We start from the raw sequence: 25,534 nt of genomic DNA, 5'->3' as shown, positions 1-25,534 counted from the left end.
TTGTATAACTAGAAATAGCTTAGGCCTTGCTTTCACCATTCAAGATAGATTCAACTAAGTCGCCGTATGATCGTGAAACGTGTAACATCGTCAGTGTTTATTTTGATCGTTGGTTCGTGATTCGCGATGATTTATATAGTTGGATTATTTTATAATTATCGATTTTTATAGTTTAATAAATTTTAATAAAATCCAGTTGATCTGGGTTAAAATGTGTTGGTTCAAGAATTTTATAATCTTTATTATTTTTACTTTATTAGAAATATCAAAATCTCAAATAAAGGGTGAGAAAATAAACTTATTTTCTTCAAGCTATAAAATATTTCTTATTGATATAAAATTATAAAAATGTAATACATTTAATCCTAATATCAAAATTTATTTATTACTATTTAGAAAAATATAAACATATCTTCTTAAATATTTTTAACAAAAATTAGTATTTTATTTAATGCAAAAAAAAAATAAATTATTAATTGAATATTATAACATATAAAATTTATAACTTATTATAAAATTCAAGTATTTTATTATTAATTTTATTACATAGTCAAATTATTACATAAATATTTCTTTTTCAAATAAAATTTATGAATTATAAATTAATTTCATTACTTTTTTTTTTTAATTAGATGGTGATTATCATGAATGTCTACGATCATGTCATGATAATGCACTTTCAAAAAAATTATGCCGTTATGAATTCTACGTTGGAGAATTGCCTAATACGATAAGGTAAGATAAAAATCTATAAATTCATCAATGCATTTAATGAACAAAAAGAATGCACTTTCAAAAGTAATAACAGTAATAAAATAAAATCAAAATAAAAACAACTAACATACTTTCGAAATATAAATTTTATATATGAAATCATATTAAACCAAAAAGATAATATTATACATAAAAAATTATATGTTTTAGATAAAAATAAATCAATGATTATATACTTAAATAGATCTAAAATAAAAAATATTTTTCTTGTTATTTTGGTCAATTCCAATGTGAACGAATGTACAATTTCTAGTATAATCTAAGAACTAACGGTTAATACGCTTGGTTACAGAATGTACTTTGATTTTTTTAATTTCCAACTGGTTCTTACATTACTAGTAGCTATTACGGACCTGTTTACACTATAGGCAGTAAAACTAAATAATGACATTCATAAATTTTGTGTAAAGTCTTTAGCATAAAACTATTATTGAAATTTTATTAAACTTTTTTTAAAAAAGAGTAGGCCAAAATCTTAGAGAAAAAAAAGATAGGATATTTAATTGAAGACTTGAATAGACGATAGAAATTTGTATAATTGCGATTTTTAATAGAATTTTATTATAAATATCAGATACAATTTTAATTTTATTTATAATTTTCTAAAATTTATATTAAGAGTAATATATCGTTAATTGATTGATTTTTAAAAATTGATCATTGTTTAAATTCGTAGTCATCAAAATTTAAGCCAAATGCAAATAATTTTAAAATGTTTTTAAAATATATACATTAAGTCAATTTTTAATTCTTATTATTATTTACAGCATTCATAATGGTTCTAAAAGTAAAAATGAATCAATGATTTACAATAAAATAACATCATCGAAAATGTTCTTAGGAATTAATGGAAGAAGTCCAGGACCTCAAATAGAGGTAAAAACTTTAAAATTAATTTCTCTACTACAATTATATCACACTATATTAAATTACAAATTTAATTTTTAGGTATGTATCGGAGATACAATAGAAATTCTTTTATATAACAGATTAGGATCTGAAGAATTATCTTTCCATTGGCATGGATTACGACAAAAAAATTTTGCTCATATGGATGGTGTTCCAATGGTTACACAATGTTCCATATTACCATTTGGAGGTTTTCGATATAAATTAAAACCGGAAAATATTGGTACATATATTTATTATGCCCATATAGGTAAGTATATTATAATTAAATAAATTTAAAACAAAAAAAATTATTAAATAATGCAAGTATAATTGATTAAAACAAAAATATATTTAAATCATTTCAATTTTCCCGCGCTGTAGAATAACTTCTACCTCTGTGAGGCAAGCAAAATTAAAGTAGATCAATATCTTGAAACCGTGTAGAAGTTAGGTTACATTTTACGTCTGGTGTTTCAAGAAAAGTGATGTATATCAAGTGCCAGAAATATTATTTTTTTTAATATATTTTCTTAAATTTACTTTACATTGTATAATCAAGTGAAATATAATAATAATTTTGTATTTTTAAAACAAACAATAGAATCAAATTTAATAAGATTATCTATCCAGAATGATCAGGTATATTAAGGCATTTATATTTAATTTTGAATTCTATGAAAAATTAAAAAAATTAGATTTTTATTAGAAATTTTTTAATTTCTTCCTTTTTTTATTAAAATTAATTGAAAAATAAATTCATCTTTTTATATATAGCATCTATGTATAATTATTTCTTTTTATAATTTTTTAATAAAATATAATTAAAACGTTATATATAAATAATTTATTGTATATGTTATCGTATAAAATAGATGAAATTAAATTCAAAAAATAAAAAAATATAATGAATTTAAACATATTTGTATATAAATTTAGATGAGATGACAGGTTACATTTAATATAGACGAAAAATGAACTCGTCCAAATTTCGTTCTTGTTAACGCCTTATATTATCGTCTTATAAAAAAAAAAGATAATTAATAATTATTAGAAATTTCAATGTCCATAAAAAAATGAATAAAAAATTCAAAATTTTTATGAAATAATATAATATTTGTAATTTTAAAATAAGTAGACTTTTTTGAATGAATGTAAACTAAAATATTTATTATAGAACATCATTTCGATCAATATTGCAATGAAATGAAATAAGATTAAAGCAGAAAATTAATAAAATTAAAAAAGTAAGTCTAGTTTTAAGATTGAACAAGCAATGAAACTTTGTTTTTGAAATTGATTATATCATTATATCATTTAATAAAATTGAACTTTTTATTATTGGATACATTAATGTGAAATGATGTATTAATATTAAAATAAAAGAATATTTTTCAATCTATTTGCTTTTTTATATGCATAGTATTCTTCACAATATAAAATATAATATTTTAATATTACGATATAATATTTTAATATTAATTAAATCTAAATATTATTTTAAAAAAATTTTTGATTAACAAATATTCACTTTCTGTGAATTATTATATTATATTCTGTAAAAATATATAATAAAATATATATAAAAATATTTTTTTTATCTTGTTAAATTTACATTAAAAAAAAGTAATCATATTAGATTTGTTCATAATGATAAAATGAAATAATAGTATAGAATGTAATAGAAAATTGTAAATTCTTTTATTAATCATACGAAAGCATTAATGATGTTGGATTATTAGTTTCACAGCAGGGCGACGGTGTATACGGGTCGTTGACAGTTCGAGGACCACAAGATGACCCTAGCTTGGAAAGGATACTTCTCTTGTCATCAAGGCCGCCAACTCCACTGTCGCGGTACTCGCATCTACATCCACCTACGCCCAGTGAACTTCTCTTAAATGGCCAGGTATTGTTTTATTTAATTAGACAAGATGTCGTATAACGGAAGAAAAAAGAAAAATATAATTTTGAATGAAAAATATTTATTCAAGATTTTTATTTGAAAAAATGAACTTATTTTTAGGACAGAAAATATGGAAATAAGAATAATTTTTTATACTTTCTTTCTTTTTTTATATTCACAGGTATTCGTTAAACGAAAAATTATCAAAAGATGCCGAACAATAATACAAATAAATTTTATAATAATATAAATGTTTTTTCAAATATTTCTTTTTACCATAAAATTTCACGTAATTAATTAAATATAATTTCAATAGCTCAATATTATAATCTATAATAACTTAAGAAAGATAATTTTTCAATACTAATCATCGAACATGACATTTTTTAAAAAACAATTTTCAATTTTTCATTCAATTTCAAAAAAAAGCTAGAGTCATTCATCATTTTAATTATTCTATTCATTAATCCATATCAAGGTTGTATAATATTGATTACGTTATTGAAATGAGAACTTTCTCTGATTACATGTTACAATGTTTTTCAAAATCATATTCAATCATTAACTACGTATTTTTTTTTTTTTTTTAGAATAACGGATTTATTTTTGAAGTCCACTATGGAAGAAAATATTTATTGCGACTTATTAACGCGCATGCATACAATTGCCCTGTATTATTATCCATTTCTGGCCACGATTTTCACGTGCTGGCTACTGATGGCAACCCAGTTGAACCAACGATTGGTAGACACATCGTTTCCTTTCCAGGTATGCAGATTCTCTCTCTCATACATTATGTGTTTTACTCATTCGGCACACGTAAGATATGATCCTTGTACGTGCATGTCGGATACGTAAAACGCTCATCCGAGATTTTATACGTCGACCTCGTCTCCTGCATTTTTGTGCGCACAATTGTATTCGAAGCTTGAATGAAAGCGAGCAAAAGAGACAAGAAAGAATTGCGATCGACGGAGACGAGATGAAATGTAATAAAATGAAATTGAAATATAAAATAGAATATGCTACGAAATATTATATTTTATTTTAAAATATTTTATTCGAAAAATATAGGATAAAAATAAATAGTTCAATCATTTATATTTTGATAAATTAAAATTTGTGAAATATCATGAGATCGCAAACAATAATAAAAGCGTAATAATAAATATAAACACAATCCGAATAAATTTATTATTCATTTCTTTATTATTTATTATTCATTTACTATTCATATAATGAATAGTAATTATTTTTACAAAAAATATAAAAGCATATTGGAATTAAAATAAAAATATTAATAGAAATCAAATTTTCAATAATTTATGGTTGAGATAATTTTGATAAATGATGGATAGAGAAAGAACAGATATTTGAAATTGCTCTAATTATTCTGTGTAAATCCGAGAATTTACATAATAAGTGATATAAACATGATTATTTCACAACGACATTTATTTTGGAAAAACCATAACAATATTGTAAGAATCATAAATTAAAACGAGCAAAGGAAATTGCAGGCTACGCGAAAGAAGAAACGACGAAAGGAAAGAAGATGATACGATAAAGAATGAGAACGAACAAAGATGGAGTAAGAAGAAAGGAAAAAGATGAAAACTGTTCAACGAAGCACAATAATTGACGAGAAGTAACAAACAGAAAATAAATATTCGGCTAGCCTGGTGGAAAATATAAAAAAGGCGACGAAAATTCGAAAAATGATTTTACAATAAAAATATATATTAACAAAACGTAAACAAAACGTAAGTAAACTCTTACTTTCTTTCAGATTTATTGTAATTCACGTAGAAAGCATGGTTTTTATTTTTTTGAGCAGATAATTATTAAAAAAAATCATTCTTTTAAAATTTGAATTTTTGCCGCCTTTATCGAACTTCTAACCAGTATACGATGATGGAATTGGAGAAGAACGAAAAACGATGAAACGAGGCGCAAGGTCGTTTGGTAAACAAAGAGGAAGGGATTGCGAACAGAGGGTACACGCAACGAGGCCGGAGAGAAGAAATGCGAAAGGGAAAGGGGAAAAGAAAAAGACAGAGCGAGAGAAGGAAAGGATGAAACCGCTTGGCGCTCATATACGTTTAGCGATGCGGCGTGCAGCGGTGACCGACTCGTTCGCGCAGACTCGGCCGTCTTCGTGTTCTCACCGGGTTTCCGCAAAGGGAAATAAAGAAAGGAAGGCGACCAAGCGCGCGCGGGTCTCGCGCAAAAATCATTAAAACGCGTGCTCGATTCGCGGCTGCGGCGTCGTTGTCGGCTCGTAGTCGACGATTTATTAGCGGGTACACAAGCGGGTACCCACCCGCCGGCTTGTCACCCGGCTCCTCGCTTCGTTTACCTTCACCCGCCTTTAACTTCTTCTTCACCATCCGTCCGATAATCTCGAAAGATTCTGGCCCACGGAGACACACGATTTCTTGGAGAAAACGATCGTCGTCAGCCCAGTGTGTCCGCGCCGCCTTAACATCGTACCACTCATACGTTTTCCATGTCTAGCGACGACGCGTGGAACGAACCAGAAACGAACGACACGCGACTTGGCATGGAGTGGACTCGCGACAAGACTCTCGAGTTATTGCGCGAGTATCAACAAAGACGCGTCCTTTGGGATTGGAACACTCGTGGTTATCGCGATCGAGCCAAGCGGAAACGCGCGATTCAAGAACTCGCCGAGATTCTTTGTTGCAACACGCTCGAAATCGAGAAAAAGATCACTAATCTAAAGTGTCAGTATTCGAGAGAAGTTCATAAGATACAGAATAGCCGCGATGCCGCTACCGGGCCCGATGATGTTTACGTATCTAAGTGGTTCGCCTTTAAGGCGATGCAGTTCCTGCAATTTGGTACACGTAGATACAGTAAGAGGAAGAAGGTAGGTAATCAACTATAAATTCTTTTTTTTTTTTTTTTTTCGTTACGAGTATATACGTTTTCTCGTTGCACGAGAAACCTAGTTGTGACAGATATCTTGTTCCCACGTGTCGCAGATTCTTAATAGAATGAATATGTAGACAAAATTGTTAATCACTTCATTGTTCGTTCTTTTAATTCTTCTTGAAAAGAAATAACAAAATTTTATCGTTCTTTTTTTTTTTTTTTTTTTCATTTTCCTTTCTTTCACTTTAAAATCGATGATGAACAGAACGCTCGTAAAAGTTCCCTTTCTCCAATCGTAAGGAGGCCACTTTACGCCATCGCATAATTGGTCAAGCAATTTCAAAGAAAGACCATTGTGTCCGAATGCGTTTCGTGGAAACGATCGCCTCGCTTGAACGACGCGTTACTCGTTCGAGATACATGTTTCTTCGACTCGTGATCATGTGTCACTCTTCCTATAATAATTTTTCATTTCGAAATTTCTGCATTTCGAATCGATTTTGGAATGTATGTAATTCTATACTATTCATTCACTCGATTTTTAATTATTAATTTGTTATTATAATTAATAACAACGATATTTCCAACAACCTTTTCTAGCTTATAATAACTTTCACGCTTATTTTCTGACACTCCACGTCCACTTCTGTTTGATTCTCTTCGTCTCATTTGCTTTGCTCCGCTCATTGTCGTCCGCCTTTGTCCTCCCCAGCTTTCTCTATCTCTCGTCACATTCTCTCGGTATTCTTTTTCTATTATACTGATTGAATTATATCGTCACGATAGCTTAGGTATACCTATTATCGTGATAGTTTTTTTTTTCCCCCCAAAATGTTTCTAGTATCTCTGCATATAAAATGAAAAATAATATTTTCTAAATAGATATTAAATTTCACAGTTTGACAATTTATTTTTAACGTGGAAATTATATTTTGAAATGATGCGTGTTAAGATTAATACGTGTAATTTTTTTTTCTTAATTAAATATGTTAGAGAGTACGGACATTGTTTTTCCAGATTCCTAAATATATTCCCGTGAAAGTTTTTAATACGGAGTTTCCTCGAAAGATCGAAATGTTAGATTAACATTGAATCGTGTGAACGTGAACGAATAGTAAATATATATATATATATATAGTGAATCGGCGATTAATTTTGCTGTGTTATAATAATTAGGAATGCGAAGTTTTCTCTGGATTCTCGTAAAATTTTTTTCGTAGGTAAATTATATACGTGAAATCCGCGAAGAAAATTAATGTGAATATCCGAGATATCGTATTGCAATCAAGTAAATCGTTTTTAACGAAACGTGGAAAAACTGAATGCACAAATTTTACATAAAAAATTGTAAATCTGTTATTTTTTTTGTTATTTTTAGAAAATTTAAAATATTTATAGGATTGAAAGATACATTTATTTAAATGACTAAAATTTTTTTTGTAAATAATATGTTACCATTAAACTTTAATTATAAAATATCTACAATTTTACTCAATTCTTGTATAATTTCAAAATATATTTAAAAAATTATTACGAAAAAAATACATTGTATTGTAATTATGCACATAGGTATAAATAATAATAAGGAATATTACAACACAAGGCAATTTTAACTTAACAACTTATCCAAAACATAAATTTGCTTTACAAGCAAAAGTTTGGAATTAAATTAAACATTGATAATATCTTTCGAGTTTACTCCTCGCTGTTAAAAAAAAAAATATAGGGATCGGTTGAAAATTTTACAATGTCCTACGATAAAATTTGATCGATAAATAAATGGATAATTAGATGGAAAATCGGTGAATTTTCGAGATTTCCTTTATACCCTCTTCTAATTTTCAGATAAACGAAATTCCAAATTCTTCTAATGACCAATGATTCCCAACCTATTAATTAAAAACAGTTGTTCGAGAGGTCGCTTGCTGTCCCGAATCTTACACGAATCTCGAGTTTCACGAAATTCGAACGAAAGATTAGAAAATAACCGTTTTGCTGCGTATTTTCGGTTACTGGTGCACGAATAAAACTGAGCCAGGTTCGAACGAACAACTACAACAATTATAATACATACTATATTCTATATAAATTCGTATCTTCGTATCAAATTCTTCTAATGACCAATGATTCCTAACCTATAATTAAAAACAGTTGTTCAAGAGGTCGCTTGCTGTCCCTATCTTACCCGAATCTTGAGTTTCACGAAATTCGAACGAAAGATTAGAAAATAATGCGTTCTGCTGCGCATTTACTCGTGCACGAAGTAAAACTGAGCCAAGTTTCGAACGAACAACTACACCAACTCGTATCAAATTCTTCTAATGACCAATGATTTCTAACCTATAATTAAAAACAGTTACTCGAGAGGTCGCTTGCTGTCCCTATCTTACACTTGATACAATCTCGAGTTTCACGAAATTCGAACGAAATATTAGAAAATAACCGTTCTGCTGCGCATTTTCGGTTACTCGTGCACGAAGCAAAACTGAGCCAGGTTTCGACCGGACAACTACTATAATACACATTCTATATATACTCGTATCGCTTTTACGGAAATACATATTCTTCTTCCCCCGTAGAAAGTGGATGAAGAGACGCCGAAGTTACAAGAAGAGTACATAGTGAGCGACATCGATCCCGAGAGTATAACGTTCACGGATTACAACGAGGAGACGAACGGATCTGGAACTGGTTCGTTGAACGCTTCGCTGAGCGAGGATGCCGAGGAGTCGTCCTCGTCGAGTTTGAAGGCGATGGAGCTGTACAACGGCTCGTTGCAAAATCAACAAAACAGCCCGATCTGCGATCTGGACGAGAGCGGGCAAGTGAAGCTGGAGGTCACGTCGGACGAACGCAAGAGAACGAAAGAGGAGTTCGCGAAATTTGCGGAGAGCATCGCTGTCCAATTGGCCGAAATTCCCGACTCGTATTCGAGATCGGTGGCAAAGTTGAGGATCAATCAGATCCTGTTCGAGGCCGAGATAGGGGTTTACGCGCAAACGAGTCATTAACAAGTGCACGATTTGTTTTGACGATTGTTTTTCTTTTCTTTTTCTTTTTTTTTTTTTTCTTTTTTTTAAAGAGAGGAGGTGCGAACAGTTTTCGCGAAACGAAATTTCAACGAAGAGGATAATTGTTAATAAAGGAATTACGCGAGAGAACGACGCAACAACGATGGACAGAGATTAGCACCATCAATTAATAATTTTGAAGTAAGCAAGCGCAAGATGGAGAGATTTGGTTATGCGATTCAGTTACAAAAGATGTATATGGATAGTTGCGTAGTATCGTGGAGGATGATCACGTTTAATTTTGATTTTTACGTAGGATTAGTATGTTTAGTTTGAAATTTATCGGAAAAGTGAGGAAGAATATTTTAGCGTTTCTGGCTTATCCATTCTCAGTATTTTATAGAGATCAATTTTTATCCGTGTTCATCGGTTAAATTTTAAATGCGAAAATACATAAAATCGATGATCGAGAAATGATAATGAAAGTTATATATTTGAGATTTTAACTGAAACGTGTTAAACATATTGAAATCAAAGCTTGTACGAAACTTTTCAGATATATACGATTATTATATAATAAAGCATGAAAGTTATAATTATATTATATCGTAATTTACCAGTTAAATTCGTAAATTTAAATAGTTGAAAATGAATAGTTAGGGGAAGAAAATCATTTAGTGTATCGCTTATTATAAAGAAAAGTTTGCGAGAAAGTAAAGAATATTTAGAAAAATCGTTTATATTTAATATTATATTTGTTTGACAATCGATTGGGTTTTTTCCTGGGAATTAATTATTCAAGGCCCCAGGAATAAACTTTGAGCATTTCTGCGATTTATATATTATTAACGTGTTAAAAGTGATAGAATTGTGTGAAATGAAAAAAGAAGAAAAAAAAAAAAAAATATCGAGAACAATTTTTTTAAAGAATGGCGTTTTATTTTATAAAAATTGCATTATTTTATAAAAACAAAATTGTCATTGTGTACTTTAGAAAATTTTACAAAAAAAAGAAAACATGAAAAAATCATTGATAATTTTATAATTCAAAGCCAGAAGCGCGCTTTATTTATAAAGCGAATAGTTTAAGTGTTGGAAAATAATAATTGAATTTTTCCTTTTGTTAAAATTGAAACATTTTTTTGAAATGTTTTTTAAAACGCTTTAATCCTTTGTACTCGAGGAATTAATAATTCGAAGTGTATTTAATGTAAAGGATCGAAAGATTTGTTATAATTTTAGTTTTATAAATTCTGGAAAAAAATTCAGGTAAAGCTGTATCGAGATTCTTTTTCGAATTATAATGAAAGAATGCAAATGATTTTTTGAAAATTCATCGTGCAATCTTAAGAAATATTTCAATTTGCAATAACAAATTGCATTTGCTTCTTTGAGTACAAAAGATTAATAGCGTTATTGTTTAATTAATTTTATTAATTCGATTCATAAGAAAGACTGTATTTTAAACGATGCTATTTCTCCTGATTTTATTTGTTTGTTTGTCATGATAATGCCAATCGAATATTTTTTAAATGATCTTTGGTCGATCGTTATACAATCGTAAAACGAAATGTTACTCGTATTCGATAAAAATAGCGGATATGTGATTTTAGATGAGAAAATAAGTCAAAAGTCCACGTCACTTAAGTCAGGTTGAATAGAATAACAAAGCTCATTGTAATACATTAAATATGTATATTATATACATATTTAAAACGTTTGAATTTTATAGGATTTTAAAATTAGTCGTCGAAGTTTATTCGTTAAAATGGATAGATAATCCCTAATTATAAATATCGATTTTGTTGTTACGAAATGTTTTAATGAGGAAATACCAATTAATACATATTTGTGAAACGAATCGTATTTTAAATCTTATTTATATTTAAAGTCAACTCATTTTAGTAGCAATACTCGTCATTTATAAAATCTGACTTATAGACGATTTAGATTATAAGATTATATATTCCATTGGTATTGTTTCAGGGCTTTAAAGTAAACGTAGTGAAGTGTATAGATAGAAGACTATTTTTTATTGAAAATACAATCCCTCCTTAAAATGGAAGATAAGTCATTTTAAATTACTTGATTAAAATACTTGTTTAAGTATATAATAAGTTATGTTTCTATTTTATATCATATCAATTACGTTTTTCGTTAATAGTTAAATAGAAAAGAAAAAATTAGATAGTAATAATTGTACACAAAGTCCATCATCAAGTCTCCGGTGTATGTCTTTATAATGCATTTGTTATTGTTCCTGATTCTGCGATAATTTTTATATTTTTATATTAATTACGATTCTTTTTAAGAATCTTTAATCGTACAATCGTTAAATTTTAGGATATATATATATATATACACACAAATTGATTGGTTTTTCTTTATGAAATATATAAGTTTCTTTTTATTCCTATTAAATGAGATTCATAAGAAAGATGTATTATTTTTTTTTTTTTTTAGAACGAACCTCTTTTTCATTTTCTAATAACTTTTTCATCATATTTTACCGATTAATTTATTCATCTTAATACGATATTAATAATTTTAACAATTTCGTTGGTTCAAAATCAATTGTTAAATTAACCCCTTTGGAATATAATTTGAATAAACATCTCGTATAAACGATAATGATATAATATTATTTTAAAAAAATTAAAATTGACAAAATCACGGTATAATTGTTATATGATAATCGACGATCGATAGGCACAGAAATATTGTAATAATAAAAAATTAGTGAAATCAAAATGAATAAAATTACTTAGAAATTTTACTTATGTAAAATTATTTTCAATATTCAATAGTAGATAGCCCGAAATAGATATTAGTAGAATTATTAGAATTTAATATTTTTCAATAGTCATGTACACTTTTCCTCGTATTTCAATTTTTTAAACTTAAATAATGCTCAATGAATAAATTTAGAGGAAATACAATGTCTTTCTATAATAAAGGGAAGAAGAAATTAGAAAGTAGTATAAGTTGCATAGATCTATTTATGAGTTAAACTGCGGTCGCTGTCTTGGTGTCGTGTAATTTTTCTTCCGATAAATAGTGATTTTAGTATTAATATTAGCGTTATATTAAATAAAATGTAAAAATTTATTGTAAAAGAAAAAAAAAAAAAAAAAAACGTAAAAACGTTGACATTATCTATGATCTGAAAATCAAAAATAATTAAAAATTTAATATTGTTATGTAGGAATGTAAGATACACGGATATGATTTTTTATTTCAACGATTCATGTTTTTTGTATATTTTATTCGAAATGAAAGCAATAAAATTGGTAAATGAAATTTTTAAATTAACAACTAAGACGTATAAATATATAATTACAACTATGCTACTTTATCCATAATAAAGTATTACAAAAATTTATACAATATCGATGAAATATAGTCAATTTTTTTTTCTTATCGTATTGTGTCTTCATGATCTTTGTACTCGTTTATATTTTTTTTGTAACGTTACATGACATATATATATATATATATATATATTTAATTTTGTATACTTTTGTTCAATAAAATAACTAGGATAAGTGTTTTTAAAAATACAATAACTCTCTCTCTCTCTCTCTCTCTCTCTCTCTCTCTCTCTCTCTCTCTCTCTCTCTCTCTCTCTCCTCCTCCTCTCTCTCTCTCTCTCTCTCTCTCTCTCTCTCTCTCTCTCTCTCTCTCTTATTCTTTACAAACATTTTTTTTACATATTAATTTAATTCTAGGTGAGAGATTTGACGTGACAATCGAAGCAAATCAACCTGCCGGAAAGTATGTTGTCGGCATAAAGGGATTTTTGGATTGTCAAGATCTTCGCCAAGAAGGTTTTATCCTTTATGACAACGCGAAACCGGAATCTGCTGTGATAAAGGACGAACAAGTGTTAAAAATCAACGAATATGGAGTGGCGAGCATGGGCCACGATTGTGACGAGATATCGAGAAATTTTATTTGCTCGTTGGATTTAAAAGGATCGAACAAAGTGGGCGAGATTAATTCGAACGAAATTATTTATATTCCATTCGATGTGAATTCTTTCTCTTATATCACGGATTCAATGTCCGATTACAGATACAATTTTTACGGATGTCCTTTCTATCCATCGGACTTAAGTAAGGATACAAAATATCTTGTTAAATATATATCGTTTCGTTCTTAAATTTGTTGGAAATAAATTATCGTTTTAGTCGCGGATATAATTTTACCTTTTATTTAATCGTAAGATTCGTAAGTTTGAGAAATCTTAATTATAAAAATATTAATTTCAGGTACGAACGAGGAAGAGGCAAGGGTCGCCCAAGTTAATCACGTGTCATTTAAGTATCCTACATCCCCGCTATTATCTCAACCGGAAAATACGGCAGAGAAGTCGGTTTGCTCTCTCGAGAAACGTTCGAAAGAGTGTGCTGATACGCCATTGTTTTGCGAATGCGTTCACGTGATCCAAGTTTCGCCCAATAAAAATGTCGATATCATTTTAATTGATCAGGGTAAATCGTCAAAGAGACTTATTTTTATAGTTACAAGAACAAGTTGCTTTATTTTCTTCTTCTTCTTTTTATTCGAAATGATTGTTAATCCAGGTTTCGGTGGAAATGTTTCGTATACGTTCCATATACATGGTTACAACGCAAGCATCTTAGGAAGAAAAAGCTTTGGACGAGCGATTACGAAAGAGGAGGTAATGCTTTTGGATCGTAACAAACAGTTGCATCGTAATTATTTGAATCCGCCACGAAAAGACAGTTTCGTCGTGCCAAATAAAGGATACCTCATTCTTCGTCTCTTTACCGATAATTTAGGTAAAATTATATTTAATAAAATTGACGATTTATTATTTAGGGAATTCAGTTGACATGTTTCTATAGGATATTGGTTATGGGAAGCACGAAGCACAGCATTGACTCCAGGAATATCTGGACCTGTTATGCAATTCTTATTAAAGGTAGGAAGTCGTGAAAGCTTTTTACCCGTTCCTCTAGACTTCCCCACCTGTGGAAGCAATAAACATCCGGATATGGTATTCGAAACAAATTAATTTGCCCAATTCTAAATTGTAATTTATTTTCATACATTTATTTCATTTGTCCATTTATTTATTTAAAGCTAATTAAATAAGCCTTTGATCTATCGTTGAACGATATAAATTATTTAATCGCGTTGATGAAATAATTATTTAAATTATTGGGTCATTTAGAAAAAAATCAAACGAATAAATCTTTTGTGAAATTAAAAAAGAAAAAAAAAAAAAAGAAAATTTATTTTCATATATTTATTTCATTTGTCCATTTATTTATTTAAAGCTAATTAGATAAGCCTTTGATCTATCGTTGAACGATATAAATTATTTAATCGTGTTGATGAAATAATTATTTAAATTATTGGATCATTTAGAAAAAATCCAACGAATAATGTAAATCTTTTGTGAAATTAAAAAAAAAGAAAATGTTAAATGGAAAACTGTTAAGTGTTAAAAAGCAGTTTTTAAGCGTTATATTAAAAAATTGGAAATATTAAAACAAAAGCTTGATTTGTTGATCGATGATGAAGTGAAGATTAATAAGGAATAAACGGATGGTACGTTTTGAAAATATTATACTTTTATTTGCTCGCGTATTACATTTGTATTATGGCATAAGTGTATATCTAATTTTTGGGAAAAAACAAATAATCGTCGTCCATTTGCAATGATGGTTTCCAATTATCGCATTTCGGGAAATTCTTTGGGGTCGGTGGAAGATCATTTTTGTTTCCTACAAGAATGACCAGCTCCATACCAGTAATATGATGCCAACTGAAGTGACAATGAAGTAACCACCATCCTATGATAAAACATTATGCTATATATTCTTGTTCAGGAACATGATATGATATTTTAAAATTGTAAAATATAATATCAAAAAAATGAAACTGAATATGTGATTGAATTAATCAAAATAATAAGAAGAAATATGAATAATCAATTTCATTTTTTTAATGTTTTGGAAATTTTTCTAAATTTGAATCTAATTAAAAGTGAATTTATTAATAAAATAAGATAAGTTAAAAACAATTAAATATAAATTTCATTGGTATTATTTACTAATTTTATTAATTGCTATTATAATTGATTCAAAAGATGAACTCTTAAATTTCAGACATCTAATGAACAATCAATTTCATTTTTTTAATGTTTTAGAAATTTTTCTAAATTTGAATCTAATTAAAAGTGAATTTATTAATAAAATAAGTTAAAAACAATTAAATATAAATTTCATTGGTATTATTTACTAATTTTATTAATTGCTATTATAATTGATTCAAAAGATGAACTCTTAAATTTCAGACATCTAATGAACAATCAATTTCATTTTTTTAATGTTTTAGAAATTTTTCTAAATTTGAATCTAATTAAAAGTGAATTTATTAATAAAATAAGATAAGTTAAGAACAATTAAATATAAATTTCATTGGTATTATTTACTAATTTTATTGATTGCTATTATAATTGATTCAAAAGATGAACTCTTAAATTTCAGACATCTAATGAACAATCAATTTCATTTTTTTAATGTTTTAGAAATTTTTCTAAATTTGAATCTAAAAGTGAATTTATTAATAAAATAAGATAAGTTAAGAACAATTAAATATAAATTTCATTGGTGTTATTTACTAATTTTATTAATTGCTATTATAATTGATTCAAAAGATGAACTCTTAAATTTCAGACATCTAATGAATTTAAAAAAAAAAAAATATCACATTTTTGTCGTAAAGAGATTAATCTTAAAATTTATTTCCAAACGAGAATTGAATAAATTTTTACCTGGATTATCCGCTTTGAAACGTACGATTACATAGCCTCCCATTGGAATTTTCGCGGTATCTTTGCCGGGTGGATTTTTATACTCTCCCCTTCTAAGACGTTCCGTGTGCTCCTCTATCACTTCGTTTATGTCTTCCCTCGAGATGTTTCTCATGGGCGAAAATTGTCCCACGCTGAACACTTGGAACGCGAATCCGTGCAAATGGAACGGATGATCCAAATCCGTCAACGGTACTGTTACATTAAAACAATTTTTAACCAACGTTTCCAACTAACTATCGTATCATTTTCACAATATTTCTCGCAATCATGAAACGTACTTGCGTCGTACATTACCAGCTCCACAACATTGTTTAATTTTGTTTTGATGATTTGAGCGCAGGTACAAGGCTCGGTGCAAGTGCTCAGTTGATTTCTTTTGCATATTGCTTGGTAAGAGCTGCTCTGTGTAAGTAAATTCGAAGCCGGACTCTCATACGCGATATCATTGAACATGGAAAGGAGTTGAGAACGATCGTTCGCGGCTGAAATAATATTAATTTTTAAAAAAAAACGAAGAAGGAGATTGAAATTTTCATTCATCTTTCATGAAAGATTGGAAAGTGAAAATCAGTGATGATGACTCGCGAATCACTTTATTTGCATTTGTGTATGTATATATACGTTAGACATGTTGCATATAAAGTTTTATAGCAAATAAAATGAGAAAGAAACGAAGAAAGTATAATTTAATCTGTTTAACAAATTTAATAATTTAGTTAGAAGTGGAATCGTCATGAAAAATTAATAATTAAGAGGAGAATATACGTGAGGCATTTATTCTTAAGAAAGAACCGTTAAAAACAACTTACTGAAAAACGGACGGTATGAACTTGTATTAAATAATAATTTATCATTAGAAGTGTCAGTATAGTTGAAAAACCAAAAAGGTAATATATATCTTTCATCGGGCTCAACTTTTAAGAGGTCGCTCTCGCTTTTAAGGCTTTCCAATTGGTTGATACAAAGCACAGGTTCCGTGATATTTGTGTTACACAGCGTTCCATTTAATCCGTTGTATATCTGAAAGATAGGAATCGCAGTATTCATTTTAAAACTATTTATTTCCATATTTCGAAAATAGGAGAGTTAAATTTATATTATTCCTTTTTTTTTTTTTCTAGAAATAAAATTATAAATAAAGGGTTTAGAAATTAATTTAGATATAAAATTTTTAATGAATTAAATTTTATATTAAAAATTTATGGGATAAACTATAAATTTATTAATAAAAATATTAATTTTATATTTTAATCTTGTGAATACAATATTATTTTGAAAAATTTAATAATTTTTATTAATTTATTACATTTATTATAAAAAATCTATTTCTTCTATTAAAAATATACTTTTGCAAAATTGATCGTGATTATTTTAACATTCGTTAAAATTTCGATCTGAGAAATTTGTATTATAAAAATTAAGGCAAAAATTTTATTTCGTATTATTTTATATATTTTTGTTATATTTTATTATAAATATTTTCCAACATCCTCATAAAATCACTTTCGAAATGAATTTCCAAATTGAAATGCAAAATATGATTGTACACTTACAACACCGTCTGCTGTATCGTTATAACTAAGAAGCGGCGTCGACGGTTGAGAAGGACCGTTCTCATATTTCAAAATAGCCAATTGCTGTACAAACGTTGCTGCACATTCGCCAAGGCCACGCACTTGAATCCAATAAGAGTCCACACTTTGATTTGCAACAAGGATAAAATCGACACGCTCGCCTATACACGAATATATTCTCACAATAAACAGAATAATTAAATAACAAATTTGAAATAATATGAATTTTATCAAACCTGTAGCAGATACTATTTTATCCACGGGTTTAGGTTTCACGTTTTCACCATCCTGAGCGATTATAATTAATTTGTGTTTCTCGATTCGAAATTCTGCCAAGCACACTGTGCTGAAAGAGTTAATCAACCGTATTCTATGCCGTTCCCCTTTCTTGACTGTAAACACTTCCAAACTTCCGTTAGTAGTTTCACCGGTTTTTAAATTCTAAAGAGAATTATAATTTTTTTAAATAATTTTTTTAAATAATTCCAGAGAATTTTATTTTATTATGTTTAATATGTAATAAAAAAAAAACGAAGGTACGATTTTGTTCGTGGAGATTCAATAACACGATAAATTAATAAATAAATAATAAGATAAAGCTTACGGTATAATTTCCCAAACCGTTTATAAGTATGTTTTCTGCAGCCTGTCCCAATATATTATATCTGTAATATCCGGGGAAACGTTCGAACGATAATTCGTGTATCCAGTCACTCAAGAATATGATTATTTCATCTTTATCGTACAAATCACGATGAGGATTTTTGGACGGTGGATCTTTGACGATAAAACTACCGATTTGTCCGTCTAGCATGTGTGTAGATATGTGAGAATGATAAAAATGTGTACCCGAATTTTTCACTACGAAATCGTATCTGAAAAAAAACGTAAAATATTTCATTTCGATTCAACCTTATTATATATTAAATTTCCATTCAATGTTTTTTTCTTCCTATTTCAATAAGAATTATCCGAATGGATCGAATACAGTTTTGTAAGAAAACGATTATAAAAATAATTCGTCCCAAAAATTATCTCAATAATAAGCGAAATGCGAAATAAATTCTACCTAAATGTGGAGGAAGATGCAATTGGACATTGTGTAACGTAAGGGACACCGTCATAAAATTGGAAACCATTCTGAAAAATTCCATGCCAATGTATCGTCGCTTCCAATCCCATAGCGGCATTCTGCACATCGACTATAACACGATCGTTCAAGCAAATCTGCGAAGTAATAGAATTAGAAACTCTCGTCATAATAATATTAATTGTTGTTATTTAAATATGAAAAAAATCATTTATTCGACATTTTGTTATACCTGAATAGGTGGCCCTGGTAATTGCCGATTAATAGGTATTAACGTCTTTTCAATTCCATCTGCCTGAATACATTGATTTGATCCTGGTACATCACAAGCACTGTACATCATGTATATCAATTTTTATTATTAAAATTTGTTACTTAAATATTTTGCTATAATATAATGTGATTTATTTTAATATATTGTTATATCTATATATGTTATACAAAAAATAATAAAATGTGTTTGAGAAAAAAATATATATATTTATTAATTATTAAATATATATTTTATTATAATTTAAATGTAATATAAAACACATACGGCCCAACTGTTGTATACAATTCAATGTGAAAAGAATAATAACAATTTTTAGGCTGCTCGTTATCTCTACAATTCCGTGCGCATTCTTCAGGTGAAGAAAATACTATTGATGAATAATTATACTTCTTCCAGTGTCCTAAGTAAATTGAAAGATATTAAATGAAATATGATAAACTTTACGTATAAAAAATATATATATATATAATGATAACTAAAATAAAAAGAAGAAAGAGAATGATGTGCATGTAAGTACAACTGATATGTATAAATGAAAAATTAATTATAAGAATAAATTGAGCGAGTACGTATACAATGTTTGAGAAATTTCGATCAAACGTGGCTTACTTACGATAGCTATACGAAAATTGCGTACAAACCAATAGAATAAAAAATATATAAAGCTTCATTATGTTTTTAAATATCAAAGACGATAAATAAGATTAAAAAGTAATTTTTTCGTCAAAGAAAATTTGACGATTTAGTTTATACATGTTCTTTCAATCGTTCACTATTGAATTTTTCCTATTAAAGCATCAATATATAGAAAAAGTAGAAATGGAATATATATAAATTTATCAGTTAATAATTTTCTAAGTATTTATTTCCTGATATTTATTTTGTATTGTTTTGTTATTAAATTTTATCATTTGATAATTTGTTGTTAATTTTTTTCAAATTACATGAAGTCAAGGACATTATTTAATGTAAAATCCATCTAAAAAGTAGTTAAACTAATAATAACGTTAACTTATATATATATTAAACTAATTACTTCAACTTAATTATAGATTATTTATTTGTGAAAAATATAAAAAAGACGAGAAAATATTTCAAATAAATTATATGATGTAGAAGGATATATATAGCGATAGTATAAGGTTGATCTTGTAGAGTTTTTTAGTAAGGATTTTATAACAATCTTGAATGGTAAATTTTATGAAGATCACGTTAACATTTTCAAATGAAATTATATTTTTTGTTGCATACTTTTGTATTTGATATTCAGATATTTTCAAAACATTATATATTTATATGAAACGTTATAAAAAAAAAAATAATAATGTATAGACGTGTAGACATTAGCATTACCCGACGTATCATGAAGGAAGGTTGTTTGGTTATCAATTTCTCGTCATGCTAATATTAAAAAATATCGATTATTGTACATTAATTATCCATTTTCTCTTTATACATATAAGTTTTAAAATTTCTTAAAAAATAAATTTCTTTTAATGTTTTTGCGAATTGATTTATTTTGCTATTTTGAAATTTTATTAACATTTACGATGTACAATGTATACAGTCTTAAATTTAAATTACTGAAGTTTAATTAAAATATATATTTTTTATTATTTTGTAATATATATAATAACTATTCATTACATTTTTACAATTTTTATCTTAAAATTTCGTAAAGTTAATGTTACATTAATTATTTTTTAGTAAAATTTATAATTACTATGTATAAATGTACGATTAATAATAAACTCTAACTAAAAATTTACTCTATATATATATATATATATATATATATACATTATTCATATTTACAATGATAACTAAAAAAATAAAATGATTTATTATACCAAGTTTATCGAATTAATTGATAGGAAATGTTTTTCGCTTTTTATTTTATCGTTCAAAGTTGATGTTTAAAAAATATATGAAATAATATATAGTAATAGATATGAAAAAAATAAATTAATTTTTTCAATTCAAAAATAATTTAATTTATCGATTATTAATTTGATCAATATAAATTATTTAAATCGGAAAAAAAGTATAGGCTTAATAAATCGTTATTTAAAAGAAAGTTAAAAATTATATTTTATGTTATAATATACACATTAAAAAATTAAATTCAGGTTTATCAAATGATCAATACATTTCATTTTATATTCCAGATGTATTATAATTCATGTTGCATAGCAGATGTACATATACATATACGAGATGTTCAAATCTCGTTTAATTTGTTATACATAATCGGACATAAATTATTTATACAAAAAATGCATATATTGTTTACATGTCGAGTTGAAAATGCAAACTGTGACATATATTGATGAGTATAAATAAATTTGTTGGATCATTTTTCATATAAAAATACGATAACACTTCTCTTTAAATTAAAATTTCTAGTATATTGAGATTGATATCAAGAGATTATTTGAATTATTTAGTTAAATAAATATCGCATAAACAAAAAAATGGACATATTGAAATAATATTTCGATTCAACGCAAAACATGCGTTATTAATATATTGTAAGAAATCCATTCCCGGCTTTTAAACGTATAAAGATTTACAAAAACTTCTTAACAGTATTTTATACCAGCTGCTATTCAACTTATAGATGAGATCATATCTCATTCTTCGAGGAAGAAATATTGCCCAGCTTTTTTTTGTTCCAAGTCCTATTAACAATAAAATAAAATAAATTTGAAAAAAATGGATATTTAAAGAAAAAAGATCATTTAAAGTAAAAAGTAACGTACTTTCACAGACTGACTCTTATTAATTCTTGGTCTGAAATTGTTTGGATCTCTTCTAAATGTAATACCTAAAAGTTCTAAAAATCTATTCATTCCATTTAATAGAGATTGTGGACTGTGAGCTGTAGTTGCTAAAGATGGAGTACCAGAAAATACAATTACACGATCAGCCAAATATGTAGCCATGATAAAGTCATGTTCTACTACAAATCCTGTTTTCTTTGCATGTAAAATGAATCTAAAATAATGACATGTTTCAATTTTTCTTTTTTTTTTTCATATATTCAATATAAGATTCTTTAAAATAATAATTCGTTAAAATGAGTATAAATAATAATAATGTTCAATTACCGTTTTATTACTTTAGCAGCAACTAAACGTTGTTCAGAATCCAAATAAGCAGAAGGTTCATCAATTAAATAAACATCAGCAGGTTTTCCAAGACATAAAGCTAAAGCCACTCGTTGTAATTCTCCTCCTGAAAGATTCTGTACTTCCTGATCCATAATATCATCTATTTTTAGTGGTTTCATAACATCTGTTACAAATTGAGGATGAACATAGGCATCCCTAATTTTTTCATGTAATAATTGACGAACAATTCCTTGAGATTTAGGGCTAATTTTTTGCGGTTTATAACTAATATGTAATTGAGGAATACTTCCTAAAAGAAATCAAATTCAAAATATCAAATATTATTTGATATAAGATTTTTATTTAATAATATATGATAATTTGTATTAATTGGTACAGTAATTAAAATGTTTTTTAATTACCTGATCCATCATCAGGTGGTAAGTTACCAGCTAACATTCTAATAAAAGTTGTCTTTCCCGTTCCATTTTCACCAAGTAGCACAAGAATTTCTGAGTCAGTAAATTGACCTTTTTCAACATTTAATTTAAAAGAACCCATTGTTTTTGTCATCGCAGGATATTCGTAATGATTCATGCGTTTGACTTCTTCTTCTGTTGCACTTTCTGCGACTTTAAATACGAGAGATTCCTCACGGAACCTTAAATTTTCTGTTGGTACAAAACCATCAAGGAAAATATTTATACCTTCTCTAACAGAAAAGGGCATAGTAACAACACCATATGCTCCAGGAACACCATAAAGACAACAAATAAAATCAGACAAATAGTCTAAAACCGATAAGTCATGTTCCACTACTATTATAAACCTGTTAAATTTTAATGACATTTTACATAAGTAAAAAATTTTTATTTAATTACATTAATTATTGATATCACTTACTTATCGGGATGAATAAGAGATCGAATCGTCAAAGCGGCGTTAAGACGTTGTTTTACATCTAAATATGAAGACGGTTCATCAAACATAAAAATATCTCCATTTTGAATGCATACCATAGCACATGCAAAACGTTGAAGTTCTCCACCAGAAAGTGCATCAATACCTCTATCGCGTATATGCATTAAATCTAAAAGAATTTTAATAATTCTATTAATAAAAATTAATTTTTTTATCTGATTTTAATCATTTTATCAATTTCTTTAAAATATTTTAAAAATACAAATCTTTAAAATTATTATATAAACTTACCTAACATTTCACAAATTTCTAATTGATTTTTACACTCATCTTTTTTGTCTAAAAGCTGTTGAACAGTGCCTTTTACAGCTTTAGGAATTTGATCTACATATTGAGGTTTAATAAGAGCTTTTAAATCATCTTCCAAAATTTTGGTAAAATAATTTTGCAATTCACTACCTCTAAAATGACTTAATATTTCTGTCCAATCTGGTGGATCCTATATTAAAATTATAATAAAAAAAAAAATTAAATTTATAGAGAATAAAATAAATTACATGAAGAAAATATGTATTATACATACAGAAAATCGACCTAAATTGGGCTTTTGCTTGCCTGCTAAAATTTTAAGAGCAGTTGATTTTCCAATTCCATTAGTTCCAACCAAACCTAATACTTCTCCAGGTCTTGGAATAGGCAGTCTATGTAGTTTAAATGAATTCTTTGAATAACGATGTGTAGTTTCTTTCTCTAAATTACTAGGAAGATTAATGATAGATATTGCCTCAAATGGACATTTCTAGAAATAAAATAATAAATATTAATAAAATATTCTTAAAACATTTAATCATAATATATAATATAATATATAATTTTATCATCATTATTAATGAACATGTCTAATTAATTTAAATAATTAATTTAAACATATATTACGTTATGTTACGGTATATATGTTTTTATTAATAAATATAAATTATAATATTAATTAATAACATTAATTTGCTTTTAAAATTATTTTCATATAATACATTAAAAATATTTAAAAAATTTTAATAGTAATAATATTATTTATCATACCTTGACACATATACCACATCCAATACATAGTTCTTCAGATATTGAGGCTATCTTACTATTTGGATTAACTTCTATGCAAAGTTTTCCCATTCTTACAACTGGACAAGATCTTTTGCATTCTTGTCTGCATCGTTTTGGTTTACACTTATCAGAATTGACAATAGCAATACGAGTCAATCGATCAGTTTCCTCCATTGATTTTTTTGGTGGCATGATGGTAAAATATTTACCTGTCTGAAAGTGTTATTACAAAACTTAAATTTAATAACAGAGTAATTAAAATCTATTAGCTCCATTAATTTTCTAACATTAAATTAAATGTTAAATTAAAATAAAAACATAATATTAAATTAAAAAAATTAAATGGATATTAAAATTATAGTTATAAATTTTTATATAAATACAAAAAATGTAAAATAAACTAGTTTAAAAATGTACCCAAAAAATTGAAATACATATAATGTATTGAAAATAATTGAAAATTGTACTATATTTTAGAATCTTAATATATTTATATTATATTTTGATAATAATCAAATAATCTTTTAATGTTTCAAAGCTTTTTTTTAATAATAAATAGTTAAATTACTTAAAAAGTAATTCAACATATGTTCTTCTTAAATCTTAATAGGAACAAATAATCACTCCTTCAATTAGGGTATAAAATGAAAGACACTATATTGATATTAAACATATTATACAATAATTTCCATATATTTTCATTTACTCAAAATGTTTAATACATGAAAATACAATGCTTAATATTACCACGAGTTCCTAACCTCAAGTAATTAATAATAAAACATGCTAATGTATTAATACTTCATAAATATATCGCATAATTGGTAAAAATAATTTTTTCGGAATATATTATTCTATTACTTCATAATATTTAATGCAGACGTGTACAAGTATATACCTGTCAAAACCAAAAACGTGGAGGAAACTCCTTTATAAGCTTTTCGAAGGAGCTTCCGTACTCGTACACCACCACATGCCCAAACTTCGATCATAGAATGTTGAAATATAGACTATGTACTCAATGAAATATAGATATATTTTTTAAATAACTTTCATCTACATATTATAATAATTATAAAATTTTCTCAACTAATAAAACTTTTACATTGTTAATCTATGAATTATATTTTATTA

At 27.1% G+C, this 25,534-nt stretch overlaps 4 protein-coding genes across 6 annotated transcripts; 2 read left to right on the top strand and 2 right to left on the bottom strand.

Moving 5' to 3' along the window:
• The first annotated feature begins 28 nt into the window (after window positions 1-28).
• On the top strand, window positions 29-15,071 carry LOC100866958 (multicopper oxidase 3-like). 3 transcript variants are annotated; one of them, XM_086908278.1, is made up of 10 exons: window positions 29-284; window positions 633-735; window positions 1,542-1,650; window positions 1,723-1,933; window positions 3,405-3,571; window positions 4,159-4,336; window positions 13,206-13,592; window positions 13,749-13,970; window positions 14,064-14,282; window positions 14,349-15,071. In XM_086908278.1, exons 1-10 carry the CDS (start codon window positions 212-214, stop codon window positions 14,516-14,518), a joined length of 1,839 nt encoding a protein of 612 aa, XP_086764404.1. In that variant the 5' UTR covers window positions 29-211; the 3' UTR covers window positions 14,519-15,071. The 3 variants fall into 3 exon arrangements, with proteins under 3 accessions (XP_086764404.1, XP_086764405.1, XP_086764406.1); XM_086908279.1 differs by having other exon boundaries at window positions 35-284; window positions 14,332-14,540; XM_086908280.1 differs by lacking the exons at window positions 29-284; window positions 633-735 and adding an exon at window positions 1,062-1,178.
• LOC147657614 (uncharacterized) lies at window positions 5,131-11,914 on the top strand. Its single transcript, XM_086908282.1, has 2 exons — window positions 5,131-6,461; window positions 9,046-11,914. Exons 1-2 carry the CDS (start codon window positions 6,078-6,080, stop codon window positions 9,475-9,477), a joined length of 816 nt encoding a protein of 271 aa, XP_086764408.1. The 5' UTR covers window positions 5,131-6,077; the 3' UTR covers window positions 9,478-11,914.
• Window positions 15,059-20,037, bottom strand: LOC100866835 (multicopper oxidase 3). The gene is made up of 11 exons (XM_012494940.3): window positions 19,879-20,037; window positions 19,530-19,665; window positions 19,224-19,323; window positions 18,971-19,128; window positions 18,506-18,776; window positions 18,138-18,342; window positions 17,881-18,062; window positions 17,137-17,347; window positions 16,606-16,809; window positions 16,286-16,519; window positions 15,059-15,302 (listed from the first exon to the last, which is right to left on the bottom strand). Exons 1-11 carry the CDS (start codon window positions 19,934-19,936, stop codon window positions 15,127-15,129), a joined length of 1,935 nt encoding a protein of 644 aa, XP_012350394.2. The 5' UTR covers window positions 19,937-20,037; the 3' UTR covers window positions 15,059-15,126.
• Window positions 20,038-21,415: 1,378 nt separating this feature from the next.
• pix (ATP-binding cassette sub-family E member 1 pix) lies at window positions 21,416-25,400 on the bottom strand. Its single transcript, XM_003690874.4, has 9 exons — window positions 25,299-25,400; window positions 24,380-24,613; window positions 23,883-24,098; window positions 23,591-23,798; window positions 23,282-23,468; window positions 22,801-23,207; window positions 22,376-22,688; window positions 22,028-22,262; window positions 21,416-21,946 (listed from the first exon to the last, which is right to left on the bottom strand). The coding sequence occupies exons 2-9, from the start codon at window positions 24,590-24,592 to the stop codon at window positions 21,899-21,901; spliced, it is 1,827 nt and encodes a 608-aa protein (XP_003690922.1). The 5' UTR covers window positions 24,593-24,613; window positions 25,299-25,400; the 3' UTR covers window positions 21,416-21,898.
• Window positions 25,401-25,534: the final 134 nt, after the last annotated feature.

This window comes from Apis florea, unplaced genomic scaffold (assembly GCF_048593485.1).
Source record: "Apis florea isolate Af1SG1 unplaced genomic scaffold, ASM4859348v1 contig_3068_pilon, whole genome shotgun sequence".
Taxonomy (NCBI): domain Eukaryota; kingdom Metazoa; phylum Arthropoda; class Insecta; order Hymenoptera; family Apidae; genus Apis; species Apis florea.
This window is presented reverse-complemented; position numbering and strand designations above follow the sequence as displayed.

Excerpts from the sequence above, each read along its gene's own strand:
- LOC147657614 (XM_086908282.1), top strand. The coding sequence starts at position 6,078 with ATGTCTAGCGACGACGCGTGGAACGAACCAGAAACGAACGACACGCGA. Across the intron at positions 6,462-9,045 it reads GATACAGTAAGAGGAAGAAG|AAAGTGGATGAAGAGACGCC; the intron begins GTAGGTAATCAA and ends CTTCCCCCGTAG.
- LOC100866835 (XM_012494940.3), bottom strand. The coding sequence starts at position 19,936 with ATGAAGCTTTATATATTTTTTATTCTATTGGTTTGTACGCAATTTTCG. Across the intron at positions 18,343-18,505 it reads ACGGTTTGGGAAATTATACC|AATTTAAAAACCGGTGAAAC; the intron begins GTAAGCTTTATC and ends AATTCTCTTTAG. Across the intron at positions 16,520-16,605 it reads GCTGGTAATGTACGACGCAA|TACCGTTGACGGATTTGGAT; the intron begins GTACGTTTCATG and ends TTAATGTAACAG.
- pix (XM_003690874.4), bottom strand. The coding sequence starts at position 24,592 with ATGCCACCAAAAAAATCAATGGAGGAAACTGATCGATTGACTCGTATT. Across the intron at positions 22,689-22,800 it reads ACCACCTGATGATGGATCAG|GAAGTATTCCTCAATTACAT; the intron begins GTAATTAAAAAA and ends GATTTCTTTTAG. Across the intron at positions 21,947-22,027 it reads ATAAGAGTCAGTCTGTGAAA|GACTTGGAACAAAAAAAAGC; the intron begins GTACGTTACTTT and ends TATTGTTAATAG.
- LOC100866958 (XM_086908278.1), top strand. The coding sequence starts at position 212 with ATGTGTTGGTTCAAGAATTTTATAATCTTTATTATTTTTACTTTATTA. Across the intron at positions 3,572-4,158 it reads AACTTCTCTTAAATGGCCAG|AATAACGGATTTATTTTTGA; the intron begins GTATTGTTTTAT and ends TTTTTTTTTTAG. Across the intron at positions 13,593-13,748 it reads TTTCTATCCATCGGACTTAA|GTACGAACGAGGAAGAGGCA; the intron begins GTAAGGATACAA and ends TATTAATTTCAG.